The sequence below is a fragment of the Fonsecaea nubica genome, assembly GCF_001646965.1.
Source record: "Fonsecaea nubica strain CBS 269.64 chromosome Unknown Scaff88, whole genome shotgun sequence".
Taxonomy (NCBI): domain Eukaryota; kingdom Fungi; phylum Ascomycota; class Eurotiomycetes; order Chaetothyriales; family Herpotrichiellaceae; genus Fonsecaea; species Fonsecaea nubica.
The window spans coordinates 50,310-70,593 of record NW_019173761.1 but is presented as its reverse complement, the minus strand read 5'-3'; the positions used below and the strand labels follow the sequence as shown (position 1 = coordinate 70,593).

Genomic DNA, 20,284 nt, shown 5'->3' with positions numbered 1-20,284 from the left:
CTTCTTATACAACCTCCAGCAAGCCTTGGATATCTCAGCACAATCAACGGGATGTTTGCTTGTGGGAGCAAACACCGCGGCAAGGCACTGTCTGGGCAGACACGGCTTGAAGCATTGACACGCAAGGGCAGGGCTTTTTCTCATTTTGGTCGGGTGCCCTGCTGAGGGAATCAAGAAAGAATCCACGGCGTTGTGTCAAAATTAGCAACAACGTCGACAATACGCCTTGTCCGTTCTTTGTCTGACGACGGTCTATTCTGTACTTATCTTGCAAACTCCTTGACGATCCTGCCCAGCGAGTCAAACATCAAGTGCAGGGACAAAGAAAGACACCCCGGAACAAAGCTGGCTGCGCATGATTTGGGCCCAGACAACAACCTATGGATTCCGAAGACCAATGCAGAGCAAATACATGCGGCAATACCAGTCGAGCTTCGAACCCATGCGGCATTTACATTCGAAGCGCAAGATTGTACTCCAACACCAGCCTACAGAATTGATCCCGATGTCATCAATATTTTACCTCAACAGCGCGACTCTGTGAAGAACCCTCAAGAACTCGGTCTGGGCCATGCCCAAGAGAAGGTATGAAGACTGTTTCTTCGTCGATCGGGTCTTCGGGTATGTATGTGTGTGTGGTCACTCAGGGGTTCGAACCCTTTATCCGGCTCCGTATAACACACATATATACTATATCTTGTCGTTCACCCCCCAATCAGCCTCAGTCTATCCGACTAAATTATGTCCGATCTCAATGTCGGGACCAGTGGCGAGAGACGATGTGAGAACAAACAAGAGCGATAATTTACCAAGACTCTTCTGTGAGCTGCGAAAAGGCTGTCTGACTCTACCTTTTTCTTTTTATGATATTTCTCTCCTTTCCCACGAGGCTCTATCTTTCTCCCATTTAATTGGGATCTAGACGCACCATTGCTCCCCTTCTGAATCTTGGTCCTTCTCCTTGTACTTGTGACTTCTGTCTTGACCTTGCATCCGACGACCGCTGAAGACTTCTACTTGGCGCATACATGCTCTGTAAGCACTCTCGTTTCCCCGCCATCTAAGGCCCCGCAGGCTTCTCGGGAGTGTTCCAGGCCAGCGAGGCGCTCGCGGCTAGAGTCCAGGGCGTCTTCCCCGAGGCCCTGGGCGACTCTCCCAGAAAGTTTGTGGGGAAGCCCGGATCGAAGGTGGTCTGGCTCTCGAGGAAGCGGATCTGCTCGTCGGTCAACTTGATGGAGAGGGCCTGGATGTTTGCCTGGAGGTGCTCGACCTTGCGGCCGCCGACGATGGGGAAGACGTTGACCGTCTTCTGCATGACGTAGGCGAGGGCGATGGCGGCGAGCGACTCGACGCCGTGCTCCTGGGCGACCTTGTCGAGCGCGGCCGAGATCTTCTCCTGCTGCGGCGTCTGCCCGACGGCGCCGAAGATGGTGCGGAGGCCCTCGCCCTGCTTCTGGCGCTCCTCGAGCTGTTTCTTGCTCTGGAACTTGCCCCCGCCCAGCACGTCAAAGGGGGCCAGTGCCATCCCAAAGTGCCGCGCCATGGGGATGATCTCGCGCTCAAAGTCGCGCTCCATCACGTTCCACCGGCCCTGGTACACGCTAAACGGTGTCTTCCCTTGGGCGCGCGCGTACGTATTGGCCGCCGCGACGACCCACGCCGGTGTGTCCGAGACGCCCAGGTAGAGGACTTTGCCCGACTGCACGAGGGCGTGGAGGCTGTCCATGACTTCTTCGATGGACGTGGTCCAATCCTAGTGGGTTTACTGTCAATCTCGGGGGGGTTCTGCTACAGGTAAAGGAAATAGATCAGAGATTGAATGTAGGGACAATGACTTACCCACCAATGAAGGTACAAAATGTCAATGTAATCGGTCTGGAGCTTCGCAAGAGAATCCCGGACCGAGAGGTGCAGACTCTTCTTGTGGTTCCCGGAGTAGTTGACCGTCTTGCCCTTGCCGAGCTCCCAGCTTCGGTAGGGTGTGGTGTACCTTTTTACCACAGCGTAGGTATCAGCAAGTTGAAGTCGCGCGTTGTGAGAGACGGTGCGTGTATGGGACAAGCACGAAAAAGGGCGAAGGGGGCAACGTTTTCCGACAGACATACTTGGTAGCAATCACCATGAGATCCCGGTTCTTCTTTTCCGCCATCCATTCACCAAGCCACTTTTCGGATTGTTCGTTTTGATAGTTGTTCTAACAAGAGAAAAGGAGGACAGATCCTCAGTCAATCCAACAAGGTTCACAAGGGACTTTTCAGGACAAAGCGTGAACGCACAGCAGTGTCGATAAAGTTCCCACCGGCCTCGAAAAAGGTGTCGAGGAGTTTGAAGGATTGTTCTTTGTTCATGCTGCCCATGCCCTACCAAGTCTCGTTAGCTCTTGGTTCCATGCCCGCCTCTCTCCATTACAATAGGTAGACAGGAAGACCAACCTTGGTCCAGGCATCCCCAAGGGACATGGCACCCAAACACAAGGGAGACACTCTCACGCCGGCGGTGGAAGATAGAACTCGATACCGACCCAGCTCGGTGGGCGGTTCGGGAGCGGGAGCAAACAGGTCATTGATGTCCGTCATTGCCACAACTTTGTCGTCTTTCTCTTTTCTCTGAGTTGTCTGTCGAGAGAAGGATGAATTTCACAGCCTTGCTTTTTGGGAGGGTTGATTGATTAATTGGAAGAGCCGTGGTAAAGAAAAGGGCAAGCCCAGTTGTTCTTATAGCGCTGGTCAGCGTTCCTACCCGTGACAAAAGAAGAGGCGAGAGGATGACTTACAATCCAATCGCAGTGCTCACTGTGCGAAGCTGCTAGTCGTCAGTTGCTCCATATTACCTTGTCGTACCTCTGCTCCATTCCTCCTTTTGGTGGGTGGGGTGCTGCGGAGGGTTTCCCTTTGGACGCCATGTAATATCTGCAAGCCACTGACCGTTCCTGGACATACACAGGCACTATCTCCATGTCTGCCCGAGTGAAAAAGATGTGTGTGCTTTAGACTCCCGAGGTCGTTCATTCCGACAAGCCATTCGTAAGACAAAAACTAAGTGAAGTCAAGGCTTCCTGCCGAGGTAATCTCGCATCAAGCACTCCTGCTGATCCATCGATGCCACCCGGCCTTACCAGATGTGAAGCGTGTGGCCTTCACTTTGGGGCTGGTCCATGGTCGGCCGAAGACGGCCAAGTTCAATGCTAGCATTGAGGTGTGTACATATACAGGAGAAACGGCGGAATTAACTGGAGATAAGAAAAAGACAAACAGACCGACACGGTCGACATGATTCCCTCGCAACCACCAACCCAGACAAGCTGGATCTTGACCTCGTATAAACCTCAGTACCGAGGAATCGCTACTCGGAAATATCTCTTTCCGAGCAGAAAAAGGGGGAAGGGGATAGAGAGGAGGGGCAGACGAACAACATCAATGGAAACGACTATGGGCGCAATGCATTCCATGATTGTTTTGTATTTGGGATAACAAAGTGCAATAGTGGCCTGGCGAGCCTGATCTAACAACAGCCAGCGAAGACCTTTTTCCCTCTGGGTCTCGTATCAACCAAGCTCCGTCATCATCAAAGCACAAGCTCTCCAGCGTGGTGAGTGTCTGGACAGAAAGAAAAACTCCGGGAAGATGCACAGATGGTCTTTCGCAATATTATTCTTCTCCCTCCATTTGCCGTGGCAGAATATCCCCATCCATTTGTTTTCCCGTTGATTCCAAGGCTTTTCCTGTCCACCTCCGCCCCATAAAAAGCTCGTGCTGGATTTTGGTGTCATGTCCATGTCGAAAAAGTCTATTGAAGTCATCATGTCCCACAGGATGTCGAAAGAGAGAGAAAGCCCGCAAAATAACTTTTGGTTCTTTTTGGTGAAAAACGAATCTCGTCAAAAGGCCCGAAGGATCTGTCCTTCCAGCCCCATGGCCCCCATTTCATATCAGAGCCTACTGATGAGTCTCGTCATTCCATTCTCTCAAGCTTCGAGTTTTGCGCCGTCGCACTCTCTTTCGTTTCAAACCGACGCCGTGGTGTGAGTCTGGTATTCGTCTGCACGTATCGTCCGTTCCCTCTGTTCACATGAGGCAGTTCGACATGCCGAGGGGTATCTGGAAATCGATCCGGAAAAGGAAAAAAAAAGCCAACGCTATCTATCAGTGTATCATGCTGTGCCCGATAATAAACAGTCGTCTCGAAAAGAAAATGCCGTGGCCGTGGTCGTCATCACCGAAGAAGCAAGTCCATGCTGAAGGAGTATGCCCGTTCGCTTTGAGGGCAACACCCGGTCACTGTTCGAGAGTGTGAATGTTCAAGTAAAAAGGAAAATCCCCGTGCCGAGAAGAGATGGAAAAGCCGATCCACCACAAAACGCCATTAACCGTTTACCACCAGGAAGAAGGGCCTGTGGCACCACCTGGGTTGCCATACCCTCCTCCACTGCTGCCGCCGCTGTATCCGCCACCATAGGCCCCACCACCATAAGGTGCCCCGCCGGAGTAACCTGAGTTTGTTAGTGCATGATCCAAGGTAGACGAACTCTTGTCAGTACTTACCACCACTGCCACCACCGCCGCCACCACTGCTGCCGCCGTAGTTACTACCACCATAGCCGCCGCTGTAGGAAGGAGGACCGCCGCCCATACCACCGCCCACACGACGCATGTCACGCGTGGAGGAAGCACCACGGCCCGCACCACCGCGACCACGTCCTCCGCGACCACCGCCGAAACCAGAGCTCTCACGCGCTATGTTCTCCAAGAAGCTGGGAAGTTCTTGGTTTGCCTCTTTGAGAAGCTCAATGAGATCACGAACAATGCCTCGGTTGCCGCGATTGAAGAAAGCAGTCGACAGACCGGTGTTGCCAGCGCGACCGGTACGACCAATTCGATGAACGTAGTCGTCAATGTCAGTCGGCAGGTCGTAGTTGATGACATGCATAACATTCGGAATATCAAGTCCACCTAGAGTAATGAAGGATTATGGTTAGTAAATGCTTCAAGTGAATGTGACTTCAAAAGTCAAGATCGTGAGAGCTGGGTAGTACTTACGAGCAGCAACAGCTGTAGCAACCATGATTGGGCATCTGCCGTTTCGGAAGAACTCGAGGGCTCTCTCACGCTCACGCTGCGTACGATCGCCATGGATTGCAGTAGCTGGAAAGCCTTGGTTGATCAAGAAGTCGGACAAAGTATCGGCCATCCGTTTAGTCTCAACGAAGATCAAAGTAAGACCATTTCGGTGAGTGTGGAGGATGTCGAGCAAGACGGAGCGCTTGTCGTTGTCTTCGACGTATTCAACCTTCTGGGTGATGTTCTCGGATGTAGAGCCCACTCGACCCACTGACAGGAAGACGTAGTCTTTGAGGAAGTCTCTGGCCAACATTTGAATGTCGCGGGGGAAAGTGGCAGAAAACATGAGAGTCTGGCGGTTTTGGACCGAAGGCATATCCTCACCCTCCACAATGCGACGAATTTGGGGCTCGAAACCCATGTCAAGCATACGATCAGCCTCATCGAGAACCAAGTACTTGATGTTTGCCAGGGAGATGCGACCTCGCTCTATGAGGTCGACGAGACGACCTGGAGTAGCAACAAGCAAGTCACAACCTCGTTCAATAGAGCGAAGTTGGGTTCCAATGTCGGCACCACCGTAAACCACGCAGGGTCTGACCCAGGAACGGTAAGAGAATTTCCGTGCTTCATCGTAGATCTGCGAGACTAATTCGCGGGTGGGAGCCAAGATCAGAGACGTCGGGAAAGCCTTTCGTTGGCGGAAGCCACCACCACTCGCAGGCGTGGCGGATGGTCCGTTCTGGAACGCCTGTGACAGGATAGGGAATAAGAAACCACCAGTCTTGCCAGAACCAGTCTGGGCACAAGCCATCAGGTCTCGCCCGCCCATCACAATAGGAATCGAGTACTTCTGTACAGGTGTTGGGGTAGTGTATCGTGCGAGCTTGATGTTGCCCAAAAGGTGGTCATCAAGAGGAGGGTTGGTGAATGCATTGACCGGTTCCGGGACATCGTGGCCACTAGCCTCAACAGGGATGTCGTCATAGTTGGCAAAGTTGATTCCAGTGTGAGCCTTTGTCGGGTCGTTGGGAGTGCCAAAGAGTTCACGTTCAATTTTTGGGTTGGGTGGGCCAGCAATGTGTTGACCATCTCTCCATTGGCCGTCTCCTGAACCGCGAGCAGCGTTGCCACCATAGTTTCCACCGTATCCACTGCTATGACCACCGCCATGACCGCCACCAGGAGCACCATAGGCGTTCGGGTTGAAGGAACGAGGAGCGTGACCGGCACCCCAGCCATTTGGTTGAGGAGCGGGGGCACCACCAGGACCAGGTTTGAAGTCGGGAGCTGCCGCCCAGCTGCCATTGCTTTGACTAGGGCTTGTAAGTGAACCTGATATGTTTGGAGAGTTTTGATTTACGTACGTGTTGGTAGCCCAGGCACTTCCATTCAATCCTTGAGTTTCGCCATTAGGCACAGGTGCCGGTCCTGGTGCAGGACCGGCCCCGTCCATACCCATGACAGGGGGACCACGATTGCTCTGGCCACGAAGATGAGGAGGGATGTACGCACGAGCCTGGATGGGATTGCCGGGAGCGTGCTTGGATTCGTTCAGAGTGAGACCGTTCATGTTCAGGGAATCAGCCATTTTCGATGATCGAGTGATTTTGGGATGTACTGAGAATGCAAGAGTCAGCTGAGAGTCAAACGAACTTTTTTATAAGCAGTTGAATGATCTCTGAGAAAATTCCAGAAGAAATTTAGACGCCTGCAAGGGCAGGAGGACGTGTGAAGGGATTTGGACTTGGACAACGGGGGGCGAGTAGAGTGAAACTCACTGATAGAATAAGATCAGACAGGTAGTCCACGTCTGGAATATGCTGACTGAGTGAAGAAAAGAGGTAGTCGTGATAGTCGCTGCTCGAAAAGTGAAGTGAGGTTATCGAGGCGTCTAATAATTCAATCGCTGATGATTGCTTGGTCTTTCGTGTCCGGCAGATAGAATGAGAGACACAAAACGCCTCTCCAAGTCTATCCGAAAGTGAAAACGAAAGACAGAAACAAGAAGGATCGTAGAATTGTCGGTTGTCGTTGTGTGGATGAGAGGAGGTTGATGAAATGAGGTTTTGAAGGATGAAAAAGTCTTGAAAGCGCAGCCTAAAAATTTTAGGGAGCGGCGAGCAGGTGATCATTACATGGGCCCGATCGGCCAGGCTAGAAGCTACTGGACAATGGGAATAAAAACGCAGTTCGCCAAGAGCGAGACTATGCCGTATTTGCGCACCGTAATTGCCACCAAGGGGCGTAACGTCGCAGGTTTGATGGCACTTTACATGTGGTGCTTGTACCCATCGATTATCTACCTTCATAGAAGAGACATCAAGCGGGAAGCTTGCAGAAAAGGAGACAACGGAGACCAAACAGCAACTGTCATGCTCTACAGCGTTTACTTACGCCATGCTTTTATCATCCGACTTGTGGGCTGGGAATCTGCGTCGCTTGACTATGACCACAACAACCACCATGATGAGAAGAAAGAGCACTGCTTTCTGCATGTATGCTTGAGTCACTAGCCCCTCCACAGGACTAAACAATTCCTCACTCGCAGGCAATTCTTTGGGCAGTGCTTCAATTTCATCCTCCACCGGTGGTGGGTTTGTCCCAAGTTCATCCTCTCCATCATCGTCATTCATATACTCAGGATGCACGTTCGAGTAGATGGGTTGTTCTGTCAGATGAGTCTTAGCCCTTCTTCAGATACTAATAGTAATCCGAGAGCAGCACCTGCCCTCAAATCCTAAAGTTCGTTATGAATACCTTCGGGCGGCACAGGCAGCTCTCCGCTCTTAACGATCTTGACTGGCTTGGCTGGACGGTCACCCGAGCCCTTGGGTACATTTTCAATTTGCTCGACAACATCGTAGCCCTCGAGCACTTCCCCAAATACGACATGACGCCCATCAAGCCAACTAAAACACTGTTAGCCAATGACATTTGATCTGGAACATGCAGCCGCTCAGGGGCAAATATACCTTGTGACAACGGTAGTAATGAAGAACTGTGACCCGTTTGTGTTCTTGCCCGCATTGGCCATGCTCAACAGGCCCTTCTTGGTGTGCTTCAACTTGAAGTTCTCGTCTTCAAACTTGTCACCATAAATTGACTTGCCGCCAGTACCGTCTCCTCTTGTGAAATCACCGCCCTGGATCATGAATTGTTTGATAACACGGTGGAAGGCTGATCCTTCATAACCGAAACCCTTTTCGCCGGTGGCTAGTGCTCGGAAGTTCTCTGCGGTCTAGGGATGAAGAGTCAATGGTTAGCTGGTTGTTCTCCGAAGATATAGGTGCTTAAGAGGTAGGATTACCTTGGGAACGGTCTTGCCGTAGAGACCCATAACAATCCGACCCAGCGGTTGGCCATCGTGCTCGATGTCGAAGTAGACCTTGTGCGTGATCTTTGGACCCTTTGCCGCCTGTGCTGTCTGTCCCATGAACAGGAAGGTAGCGGTCAAAATGACCAACAGCGAAATGACAATCCGCTGGATATTAGCCATCTCGAGCCACATCGAACTATGAGACTTGACTGAGAGGGAATTGGGACTGAAGAGAAAGAAGGGGCAACAGGTTGAAAGTGCGGTAGCTGACCGATGACAAGAATGGATGTTTCAGACAACCCTTTCCAATGGGGGCATGGCACCCAGAATACCCCAATTTAAAAGCGGCGGCAAGGCTGAACTGTCGCGCAACTTCTCGACAACAAAATCCCATCTGATTGTGAGAGAGTCAGGAAAATCAAGCCACCATCCAAGACAACGCCGGAAATCAAAGGCGGGAGTGGAGGAGCAGAGATGGTATATCTCTCTAAGTTCTTTTCCCAAGAAACAATACTGACTAGACGTCTACCAGGTCTTCATCTTGGGGGTCAATTTCCCTGAACACCGTTTTGTATGGGTATGTCTCGTCACTGTTCGAAGCTTTACTCCTGCAAGACAGTCCGCTTAATTTCTGTTCCAGAGATCACTCGAGACATTCTTCGGCATCGGCCCTGCCACCCGCGCCCGCATCATGTCGCGCTTCCACCTACATAACACCATCAAAGTCGGCGAGCTCTCGCAGAACCAAGTCCTCGACCTAACTGCTCACCTTGACTCCATGAAGATCGAAAATCACTTGAGACGGCAAGTGCAGCAAGATATTACAAGACTGAGGGACACTGGGACATACAGGGGACGTAGACACGCGATGAATCTGCCAGTACGGGGGCAGAATACGAGGAGTCAGATCAAAACGGCAAGGAAGCTTAACAAGGCAGAGCGGTATTAGACGGGGCCCTTGTTGTTTTGTACCAAAACCACCCATGCGCATGGGACATATAAATGGGAGGAAGTGCTCGCGAAGCATATCATACAGACAGCCTCCGCGGTCGACGCGACCATGAGGACGGTTTGGAAGCTACGGATTTTAAAGCTTCAAGTACTGGGCTGGTTTGAAGCTTGGGATGTACGGATGATTGAAGACCTAGTTCAATTGAGCTCGCTTCAGCAACAGATGAGCGGAACCAGGGTGATTATACTGCCTGAAATCTTGACAGTCGGTAAACGTCTCAGGGGACCTTTAAATTAAGATATTGATTCTCTCTACCGGTCTTCAAAGAAAGATAGGATTTCTAGAGGACGTTGCCCCGACCACAAACATATCGTTGACTCTCATAAATTCGTAGTAACAGTCATGCTGTTACTATGTACCAGCAAGGTCGGCGGTAGTCCGCCAGCCAACACTTCCAAATCACTGATATACCCAAGACTATCCGTCTCACTGCGATATGTCCCTTCGACTGGTGCCGGCAATGTGGTGAAGATGACGGCCGTGTCATCGCTATTCTGTGATATTAGTTCATTCAAGATCAAATGTTGAGCTCGACTTGGTAGGTCGTTAAAGGACAATGGAATCGAGGCCGCTGTTGGAAAGCCCGATGCGGACGGTTGGGGAGCATTGCTGTCCTCCCTTGTCCGCTGGTAAATCGATCGTCCCCCAGGGATGACATCTTCTGCCTTTTGCCGCCGTGGATGCGGATGCTCGGCGAACATGATTGAGGGACCGGCACCTTCATCACTGGCCACTTTAGTTAAAGGAACAGGCTCGGATGTAAAATTTGGCGAGGCTGCTCGAGACCTTTGTGGTGAGGTCGTCACTTCCAGACTCCCTGAGAGCGACGGTATGCCAGTACCCGATGCGGTGGGACTACGGCCTCGACCAACATCCTCTTCACCTGAAGGGGAAATGTCCTCACCAAACTGCAGTTCTGGCTCGGCTGTCATTGAGCGTTCCATCCTCGAGTTTTTGTCCCTTTGCCTCTTGCGTACCGACTTTTTTGAGCTCGCCCGACTGCTCTTCTTGGAGGAGGAAGATTTAGTTTTGAGGGCGGACCTCAGACTCCCTGGTGATTCGTGCATCTGATCTCCGCCTTCTTCTGATAGACTGGCATCCGATTCTTCATCATCGGACGTCTCATCTCGCTCACCATCCTCTTCGTCATCGCCCTCGGATTCAGAACGTTCAGAGTCACTTGGGTGAGATGCGTGTCGGCTGAGCATGTCGTCGTCGATGCGCGAGGTTCTCATAGAAAGACTCACTCCAAGACTCGATAAATTGCCAAACGACGATCTCTTTCTTGGATGCGTCAAAATCCGGCGCAGACCATCAATCCGGACGAAAGCGCCATCTCTTCTGCTCGGCAGAGACGAGCTTGGCCATACAAAATCGTCGGCCATCGAAAGGGCATCGACGGCACTAACATCGCCAGATCTAGACTTGCCCCGGAGTTTGAGAAGTTCTTGCCACCATGCTTCATCTTCCAGGACCTTGTTGACTTGCTCTTGCGTCTCTTCATCGACATCTTGGCCATTGACAATGCAATTGTAAGTCTTGATCGTGCCACAGGCCAGCCAGAACACGAGAACCTGAGCCCTGATGCGTAAATTCGCTAAAAGCGACATGACTCGAGCTCGTTCCTCTTCCACATCAGCCTCGTATTCAACGAAGACCGCGACTCGCAGATTGTAAGATCGTTTCCACGATGGCACCGTGTTGAGAATACATCCAAGTTGCAGGATAAGAGTATATGTGTCAAAGTTGGTGGTTGTGACATTCTGCGGCTGACCATCCGTCTCAGATGTCAGTTCTGCTGACATCTGGATGGGCCACAGATCTATGTATTTCTTTGTGACACTTTCTTTCGCCTTAGGGAGTTCCAAATCGCCAAAACCTATTGCAATTGCAACATTGGTCCGCAGCTTGAGGATCATATCTTCCAACACCATGACGTAGCTTTGAATATCTGTTCTTTTTTCCACAAAACACACATCGGTAGGCAATTCGCCACGGACCTGGCTCCTGCTCGTACGACGGCGTCTGATCGATCCGGCTTTCCGTTCAGGGGGTGGACTTGGCACGTCGACCAGAGGTTGCTCTGATCTGAACTGTTGTAGATTGTAGAAGCCGAGGACAACAATATTCGGGCGCATGCCTCCCAATCCAGCGGAGAGAAAGACATTCCTCACTCCCCATTCAATAGAAGGCGATATTGCCACGTTTACAAAAGCTTTGATCTTGGACATGTCGATAAACTTGTTCCAAGCTGCTTGCTGACGGCGTGCTTCCGGTACAGAGGCACCAAAGTTTTGAGTAACAATCACATGGCCAATGATGAACAGGGCCCCCTTCTTTAGCGAGTTGCAGAAGTGGATGAGTTTGTAACTCCTTCTTGGATCATTGACCAGTAGAAGGATTTGCGGGCGCCAGAATTTGACATGCTCAGTCTTGAGTCTCAGGAGATACTTCCGAACCTGGTGGTAGATAAGGACTTCTGAAATCGAGCCCCAGGGTTTTGGCGGAGTTGTGTAGTGGATCATGATGATGAGGATGAGGAGAAGGCAAACCGAACCAGAGGCTGAAATCCCATCAACAAAGAACATGCTTCCGACGCTGAGAAGTGCCCCGGACGCTGCTGTCCACCAGTTGAAGTATGAAAACGAAGGTCGAAAGTTTGGAGCTGATCCAATCTTTAGAAGGAACGTGGCAACGTTCAGCGCGAAAAAGGTCCTGCAAGATACCATCAGTGCCACGTTCAAACCACTCTGGGGCAACACTCACATGAGGTAGGTCATGGTTATCAGAGAAGCAATTTGGTTGATGTCGAGAAGAAGCACCAGCTGAGTGACGGCGAACGTGCAAAGGATGGCATAGATGGGCTCGTCCTTCTTCGTCGTCCCCTGCCCGAATATGGAGAGGCCGGGAACAACTCGGTCTCTGGCAATAGCTTGGAGTTGCTTTGCTGGTCCGATGATACCCATCAATACGGAAAAGAATGTCGTTGCCAATTCTCCAGCAAGAATCAATATCCCCGATATGCTCGCGTCCTGCACGACGTTGACATTTCGATAGAAGGATTCCCGGGTGATGCTTGCAGCCATGGCTACAATCACCAAAGTATATGCGACGAAGGTCAAGGCCAATCCACCCAGTGTACCGCGCGGAATGGACACACTCGGATTCTTCAAATCGCCTGACATGCTTGCGCCCGCGAGAATGCCTCCAGTTGCGGGGAACAAGATACCAAAAATATCTTGATAGTTCTCTTTGCCCTTTAGCTCGCTGCCTGCTGCCCCCTTGGTGAAGTGAGGTAGCAGGTTCTCCCTCAGAGTTTCTAGACGGAGGCCAGTAAACTGCAGAAACTGCTTCTTGGTCTGGAAAGGTGATCGAATGATGGCTGAGAAAGGAACACTAAACGTTGCCAGGAGTAGAATGAATAGCAGGCCATTGCTCGCGCGCGCAAAAATGGCACTTCCGGCCATACAGATAGCGACACATAGTACCACAATTAAAGTGCTCCAAAGGTACTTCCACCACTGGCCTTCAGGAAGATTGTTGGCCCAATTTCCAGACTCAGCGCCAAAATTGTAGGTTAGACAGTCGACTAGAGCAACTGCATTCATTCCTGTGTTGAAAACAAAGCCGAGATATGACACCAAGCCGATTGCTCCACCAAATTCGGGACCCAGAGACCTGGAGATCAAGTAATAAGCTCCTCCTCCTCTGACCGTGCCGTTAGAGGCTACTGCCGAAAGGGACATCGTCGTAACCAGGTTGATGGCATAGGCTGCGACCAACATGGCAAGCATGCCTATGACACCGCTCTGGCCAAGTATAAAACCGAAGCGGATGAACATGAGGATGCTTAGGACGTTCAAACTTGTAGGGACGAAGACACCTGAGAGGGTGCCCAGTTTTTCTGAATCGCCGGCCGGGCGTGGAGGCACGCTATCATGGTGTAAAAATGATTTCTCGACCTTACTTGGTATGGCACGGATATACGCTGCCAATGAATGTCCTGACGAGTTCTGAACCGCCGGTACTGGTTCTGGCAGTTGGGTGTCATCTGGTGAGTCTGGGGGTCCGTCGAAAGTCCCATAAACTTTGGAGGAAGCAACTGTGTCTACCGGAGCAAGGGGCGGAACAGACACAGAAGACTGGGCTGTCGCTGGTCTTGATAGAGTATGTACTGAGGCATCGTGGGCTGATGCAGGACGGTGTTCTTCTGGAGTGGCCGGGAACGATGACCTCCGCAGCAATTGAGCAGCCTCATCAGTAGCTGTACGCGTTAGGAAAGCTGGGCCGCGTCGGGCTACAGAGCCTCGCCCTATACCTAAGTCTGACCAGCCTTTTTGTCCTCCTGTGCTGGCCATGATTGTCTAGGGTCGTTTGTAGATGTCGATCCATAATCAATGCATCCTTTTGCTTGGTTAAGGGGAGTAGTGGACTAGAGCACTAAGGTTGGAAGGTAACAAAGTGAAAGGTTTCTGGATGTTCGTCGAAAGGCTTCCGGCGTTTACTGATCTTCCGATCACGGGGGTGAGGGAGTCCTTGATGGCTGATATCAGCCGTCCTCGTCACTTGCACTGAAACGAAGCTGGCTCGTCAAGTCCCTCCGGGCGAAAAGAGGCACGGTGAAGATGGATGCAGTATTCAGCTTCTAATAGAAGATGAGAGTGTATTACAAAGCTGTTGCGCAGGAGAACAAGGGGAGATGAAGCTGGATGTTTGCACGGTGTACAGGGACCCCTATGGACGGATGTTGAGGGGAGGTTCAAAAGGGGAATTTTGCACCTCTAGCCTTGCTGGGTGGGAGACGTGGGGGTTGGCCTTGAGCATGAGAAGTGGGGAGTTGCGCCTACGAGTGCTTGTGGACTTGGGCGACGTAGTTAAAACGAGATTATTGGACCAGCGCCTATTGTCGGCATGATGCGCCTTGACCGCAGAAGCAAACCACGCCGAGGCGACCCCCGTGCAGGGCGCAGCCGCCAGGGGATTTTCGCCGCTCGCATCATGCTGACCAGTTACGTCGTAGGCGAAAAAGGGACTTTCCATTATTTCTTTGCCACGAGCGCATCACAAGCACTTGTTCCCAGATCATTCGTCCCGATCACATGCTATATCTTTGATATCCTAATTATTGGGCAAGCCGTTCGATACTACATATGTCGTGGTGTTCACGGCTCCTAACTCTACCTTCAACTCAACAAGGTCTCAATATCGTCGACAATGTCTAAAACCAGTCCCGTGGATATACGCTCAAGCAGTCCCGCGGGAGGTAGTTCGCATTCGCGAAATGCATCCATGGCACGATTGTCCTCCCCTGTGCCCTCCCATCGCCTTAATACGCCTCCTATACAGCAGGTTCCGACTCCGCAACAGATCGCCGCTGACAACAATGACTCTGCTCTGCCCAAACTTGATCAATCTGGGTCGTTGCCAGGCCCAGGTCGGTCAGCCCTCTCCACAGCTCTCGCCGATACAGGGAATCGATCTCCTCCCGGAAGTCGTACACCACCTGTTCCTGCAAACGATCCTTTCCCGAGACAGCCACTATTGAACACCTCCGCAGGACTGGGGAGCCACGACAGATTACCGAGGAGCAACTATGGCTCTTTCAATCCTCGTGAAGTGGCCGGGAGTCCAGGCCCAACGGAGGACCCCGAAGTGGTGAAAAGACACTTGGTGCAGCCAGACCAAGGCTCATCGAGGGGTAGACCTCTCCGATTCGATTTGAACGAGCCAGCGACTGGTTCGGATTCCGCCGAGTTTTCCAGTCTCCGGTTACAAGGTGGGGATATGACTCGTGCTGTGTATCGATGGGCAGAAGAGCAGGAGGGAAACCAGCCTGGCAAGGCGCAGAGGAGCAAAAGCTTCACTATGCCGAGACCAGAGCCTGAAAGTGACACCTTGGACATACAGAACATTCGGGTGCCTGGCGGATTCCGCAGAAACTTTCTGCGCAGAGCCGCCGAGAGTCCCACCCCTTCCGGTCGAGGCTGGAAAGGATCTCCTGCAGCACATGGTCAGGACCCGTCTACAAGTGATGTTCGGCCCAGGCTGTTTACGAATAATTTTCTAGAGTTTTTAACGCTATACGGACACTTTGCGGGTGAAGACTTGGAGGAAGATGACGAGGTCCTTGAGCCAGATGAATATTTCTCGTCAGATGCCTACGACGAGGGCAGCGATCGAGAGCCTATGGAGGACAGTGCCCTGCTTACGCCAGGCGGACTACGGCGGAGGCGACATAGGGAGCGTCCACCGACAGGAACGGGCAGCAGTTTCAACGCATCTCTATTGCTCTTGAAATCTTTTGTTGGCACGGGAGTTCTCTTCCTACCGAGGGCTTTCCTCAACGGTGGCATGCTATTTTCCTCCCTTGTCTTGCTCGGTGTTGCTGCTCTGAGCTACCATTGTTTTATCTTGCTCATCAGCACAAGGAACAAGGTCGAGGCTTCATTCGGCGATATTGGCGGCATTCTCTATGGAAAGTGGATGAGAGCAATGATACTGTTCTCCATTGTTCTTAGCCAAATCGGTTTTGTGTCGGCCTACACCGTCTTCACTTCGGAGAACCTACAGGCTTTTGTTCTTGCCGTCTCCAAGTGCAGGACTTTCATCGACATCAAGTTCATGGTTTTAATGCAACTGGTCATATTTTTGCCGCTCAGCTTGATCAGAGATATTGGAAAACTAGGATTCACGGCTCTCATCGCTGACGCCTTCATCCTCGTGGGCCTCATCTACCTGTACTACTATGACATTGCCACCATTGTCGACAACAGAGGACCTTCGGATATCACTATGTTCAACCCGTCAACATGGACACTTTTCATCGGTACCGCTATCTTCACCTTTGAAGGTGTCGGGCTGATCATCCCAATTCAGGAATCAATGAAGCGACCACAAGATTTCCCTGGTGTCCTGGCTACTGTCATGGTCATCATCACCATCCTTTTCACCTCCATCGGCGCGCTTTCGTACGCTGCGTATGGCTCGAAAACCAAAACAGTTGTCATCCTCAACCTGCCTCAAGACAGTAAGATGGTCAACGCTGTACAATTCCTGTACTCCCTGGCTATTCTCCTGAGCACACCGCTACAGCTGTTCCCTGCCATCCGTATCATGGAAAACGAACTATTCACTCGCTCGGGCAAATACAATCCTTATATCAAGTGGCAGAAAAACATTTTTCGCTTCTTCCTGGTTGCCGTATGTGCGCTCATTGCATGGGGTGGGGCTGGCGACTTGGACAAGTTTGTGGCCTTGGTTGGGAGCTTCGCATGCATACCCCTGGTATATTGCTACCCTCCTTTGTTACATCTCAAGGCTGTGGCAACGACCAAGTTGCAGAAGTGGCTTGATTATTTGATGTTTGTCTTTGGATTGGCCAGTTGTGTGTATACGACTGTTTTAACAATCCAGCAATGGGCAGGGAGCAGCGGTGGGAAGTCTCCCGGGTATTGCGACTCGTGACGCACCGATGGAAGCGGACGACTTCGCGTCCAAAGGCATTAGGTGGCGAGGACAAGTGTACGATGTAAGGAGAATGCCGCCAACAGCCTTGAAGAGCGATAGACATTCAATGTCGACCGATTTTGGCTTCAAGGAGGAGGCTTGGAACTCGACCTCCGGATATCTGGGAACCACGGTTCCCCATCCATCAAGATTTGAGCGAAGCCATGTTTCACAGCCATGAGAATCCCATGCTCGACTCGACACTATCTCCTTCACCCATCCTTGGTGAAAACATGCGCTTAGAAAGGCTTTGGAGCCATGAAACTAGCGTGACCAGAGTTAGGAGAGAAACATCCTAGGTTCTTCTCTGTATATAGTTAGTTAATTTGATGGGCCATTCGATGGAATGCATGCCGTGGACCCCGAACTCGAAGCAGATAACTTATATCTTTTCTTCCTCCCTATATAAATCCAATTGCCTCGGTGTTAACCACCAGATCACCGCCCACTAGGCATAGCCAAAGGTGGACGCTGTATTTCTGTATTATTGTACACGATACATGAGTCTTGACAGCCGCACAGATCTTGATTCAACAGCCCCCGTTTTCGAACCCAGAGTCGTCCTTGGGATCTGGCCAGCATGTCCATCTTGGCTGTCGACAGATAGGGGCCCGTACTCTGGTTGCAGAGACAGGTGCGAAGCCAGCATTTCTCACACAGCCGACGAAAAGAGATCGGATGTCCTTTAGTGCAGTGGGTGGGCAAGCTGACGGCATAATAACCAAAAGTAGAAAAGGGAAAAAAGACTGCGTGGTTAAAAACCCAGCAATACGCGAAAAAATTTGGGTCCTTTTTTTTTTCCAACATGAGACGTCCCAAATCCAGGTGGTAGTGTCCCCGCTGCCTAGCTCGGGCCACGAAACAAAATCCATTCCTGATATCCAAAGATCGAACAAGACGTGGATCAGGTGTCTAGCCCAGGGAGTGGCTGATAAGTGTAAAGCTGCGCGGCAGTCTCAAGGCACATACATAGATAGGGTGGGTATCTTGCACGGCGTAAAATACCACGTCTATGCAACTCGAACCAAATCCTTTTCGTGAGGGCAGATTCCGCCAACGCTGATGCAGGTACGATAAGTCAAAATCGAGTTGGGGGACTCAGGCTCCTCGTCCAGCCGGGCTTTCAGGGCGAAGGGATATTCGGGTTCGGTCGGACTTGCGTGGGACTTTCCGCGTCGTTAGGGATAGCTGTTGGGAATTGCGCTTGTCGTTAGAACCATCCCACGGAATGAACGGCCGATATGAGTCCCGGTCTGATAAAGATGGAGGGGGGTGGTCAGGCCCAACTTCAGAACGGACAGTGGAGAGGTGCATCATAATGCTCGACGCTGTGACTTTCCATGGCGCTGTTTTGTCTCTCTCAATGAACAGACAAGAGCATTGGGAAGACAACCTCAGCCGATGCCTTTGCATCAGGTCCTAGCGCTGGAGGACCATATGTGAAATCAGCACCGAAAACCGCGTCGTCAAACGTCCGCCGTGATTCGTCGACTTCCATCAAATCCAGGGCGGCTTTCATTCTTTGAGGCATAAACGGTTGGAGAAGAATAGCCATGATTCGGATAGAGTCCGCGCTGGTGAAAAGGACGTAGTTCGCTATACGTCTTGTCTCGGGATCTGTACTCTTGATCAACTTCCAAACTTCAGAGTTGTGGAAGAGCTTGTTTGTCTGCAAACTTAGTCAGCTCTGCGACTTCAACCGTAACATGTCAAATTATGCCTTACCTCCCCAATCAGCTCACAGATTGACTGTACAGCTTTCCGCGGATCCGGTTCCTTCATGTGGTTGTCTGCGATTTCTCTCACAGAGCATAGTCTGGCATGGTGACCTCGTAGGCTGGCATGAATGGCCTTCATCTCCAGGCTACTGGCGCTCCATTGGTCTCGAGTGATGAACTTTGAGAAATTTTCGTCCTCTTTGACCAATTTCACGGCCCCACGGACATCGAAGTGCTTGCTCTTGTAGACGCGATGAATGAGATTGCCGAGTCCACCTCTTAGTAAGTGATTGTACGTCTCTTCAATGAATGAGTTGTCGTACGTGGCATCGTCAACAATACCCCCATTGTGCGCCATGAAGAAACGAATACAGTCCACCCCAAATCGGTCCATGGCGTAGAACGGATTGACCCCGTTGCCGGCCGACTTGGACATTTTTTCGTTGTTCATTGTCCAATGAGCGTGGGTCAGGAATCTATCCGCCACAGGGAGATTCAAAGCCATGAGGAAAGCAGGCCAGTAAATGGTGTGAAAACGGATGATGTCTTTGCCGATGACTTGACAATTCGGGGGCCACACCATGTTGGCGTCATTTCTGTTGACGAGCGGATATCCCGTCATGGTCAAGTAATTGAATAACGCATCGAGCCAAACGTAGATAGTCTGGCTCTCGTCACCCGGAACCTGAATTCCCCAAGTCAACCGCGATGAAGGTCTGGAAACAGACAAATCTTTGAGTCCACTTCGAATCTCGTCCATGATGAAGGCCATGCGCTGCTTTGGGACAATGGCGCCTGCATGGTTCTCGTAGTACTTCAGCAACGGAGCCTGAAACTCGGACAGCCTGAAATGGTAATTCATCTCCGAAGTCCATTCGACATCTTTCCCGGTCTCGATGGAGACAATCTTCGTTATACCTGTTGACGGATCGAGGACTTTGTGGACTTGAGTGGAGGGATAAAAAGTCTCGTCGCTGACCGAGTACCAGCCCTCGTGCTTGGCTTCGTAGATAAATCCCGCGCGATTCAGCTCTTCCCAGACATATCTGACAACATCCTTATGGTCCTCGTCCGTGGTTCGGATGAAACGGTCGTAATCGATGTTGGCTGCGTCACATAATGCCTTGAACTGCTCGGCGTGATGATCGCAGAACAGCTTGACATCGGTGTTTGCCTTTTGAGCAGCCTTTTGCACCTTCATTCCATGTTCATCGGTTCCGGTCAGGAGGGTCGCCCTCTCATCACCGCGAAGCTTTGCCCAGCGTTTGAGAACATCGGCGAGGACCAACGTGTAGAGGTGGCCGACATGGGGTGCTGCAACGTGTATAGTCAGTCAGCTGACATGTGAAGCGAAAGACGAGCAAACACATGCCTGAATTGACGTAGAATATGGGCGTTGTCACATAGTAAGGTTTCCCTGCCGGAGCATGAGCATTTGTAGGGCTTTCTGGTTCAATCGCTGCTGCGAGGGTGCGCCGTTGAGAATTTCCACGAAGGAGAACCGGTCGCCACGGTTGACATCGCGCAGAAGCTCGACATTGGAGGAAAAAACTACGAGCGTTGCGCTCGAGAGCGAGCATGCTGGGATGGGGAGAGTTCAAGAGCTAGATGCGCGCACGAGAATCGGGTCAACATGTGCAGGCCCACGCATTCATTCGCTCCAATAATTATT

At 51.4% G+C, this 20,284-nt stretch overlaps 7 protein-coding genes across 7 annotated transcripts; 2 read left to right on the top strand and 5 right to left on the bottom strand.

The window, feature by feature from the left end:
• Positions 1-1,060: 1,060 nt before the first annotated feature.
• Positions 1,061-2,576, bottom strand: AYO20_09481 (hypothetical protein; the record flags this gene model as incomplete). The annotated part of the gene is made up of 5 exons (XM_022647750.1): positions 1,061-1,753; positions 1,840-1,990; positions 2,106-2,194; positions 2,277-2,360; positions 2,433-2,576. 5 exons carry the CDS (start codon positions 2,574-2,576, stop codon positions 1,061-1,063), a joined length of 1,161 nt encoding a protein of 386 aa, XP_022496272.1.
• Positions 2,577-4,370: 1,794 nt separating this feature from the next.
• AYO20_09480 (ATP-dependent RNA helicase ded1) lies at positions 4,371-6,648 on the bottom strand (the record flags this gene model as incomplete). The annotated part of the gene is made up of 4 exons (XM_022647749.1): positions 4,371-4,489; positions 4,542-4,949; positions 5,037-6,373; positions 6,425-6,648. The coding sequence occupies 4 exons, from the start codon at positions 6,646-6,648 to the stop codon at positions 4,371-4,373; spliced, it is 2,088 nt and encodes a 695-aa protein (XP_022496271.1).
• An 802-nt stretch (positions 6,649-7,450) lies between these two features.
• AYO20_09479 (peptidyl-prolyl cis-trans isomerase B) lies at positions 7,451-8,556 on the bottom strand (the record flags this gene model as incomplete). Its single annotated transcript, XM_022647748.1, has 4 exons — positions 7,451-7,728; positions 7,818-7,969; positions 8,033-8,298; positions 8,368-8,556. 4 exons carry the CDS (start codon positions 8,554-8,556, stop codon positions 7,451-7,453), a joined length of 885 nt encoding a protein of 294 aa, XP_022496270.1.
• A 294-nt stretch (positions 8,557-8,850) lies between these two features.
• On the top strand, positions 8,851-9,325 carry AYO20_09478 (30S ribosomal protein S13; the record flags this gene model as incomplete). The annotated part of the gene is made up of 3 exons (XM_022647747.1): positions 8,851-8,853; positions 8,909-8,953; positions 9,017-9,325. 3 exons carry the CDS (start codon positions 8,851-8,853, stop codon positions 9,323-9,325), a joined length of 357 nt encoding a protein of 118 aa, XP_022496269.1.
• A 383-nt stretch (positions 9,326-9,708) lies between these two features.
• AYO20_09477 (hypothetical protein) lies at positions 9,709-13,746 on the bottom strand (the record flags this gene model as incomplete). The annotated part of the gene is made up of 3 exons (XM_022647746.1): positions 9,709-12,103; positions 12,155-13,652; positions 13,707-13,746. 3 exons carry the CDS (start codon positions 13,744-13,746, stop codon positions 9,709-9,711), a joined length of 3,933 nt encoding a protein of 1,310 aa, XP_022496268.1.
• An 856-nt stretch (positions 13,747-14,602) lies between these two features.
• AYO20_09476 (hypothetical protein) lies at positions 14,603-16,852 on the top strand (the record flags this gene model as incomplete). The annotated part of the gene is made up of 1 exon (XM_022647745.1): positions 14,603-16,852. One exon carries the CDS (start codon positions 14,603-14,605, stop codon positions 16,850-16,852), a length of 2,250 nt encoding a protein of 749 aa, XP_022496267.1.
• A 1,402-nt stretch (positions 16,853-18,254) lies between these two features.
• On the bottom strand, positions 18,255-20,192 carry AYO20_09475 (hypothetical protein; the record flags this gene model as incomplete). The annotated part of the gene is made up of 3 exons (XM_022647744.1): positions 18,255-18,563; positions 18,620-19,926; positions 19,979-20,192. 3 exons carry the CDS (start codon positions 20,190-20,192, stop codon positions 18,255-18,257), a joined length of 1,830 nt encoding a protein of 609 aa, XP_022496266.1.
• Between the last annotated feature and the right edge of the window lie 92 nt (positions 20,193-20,284).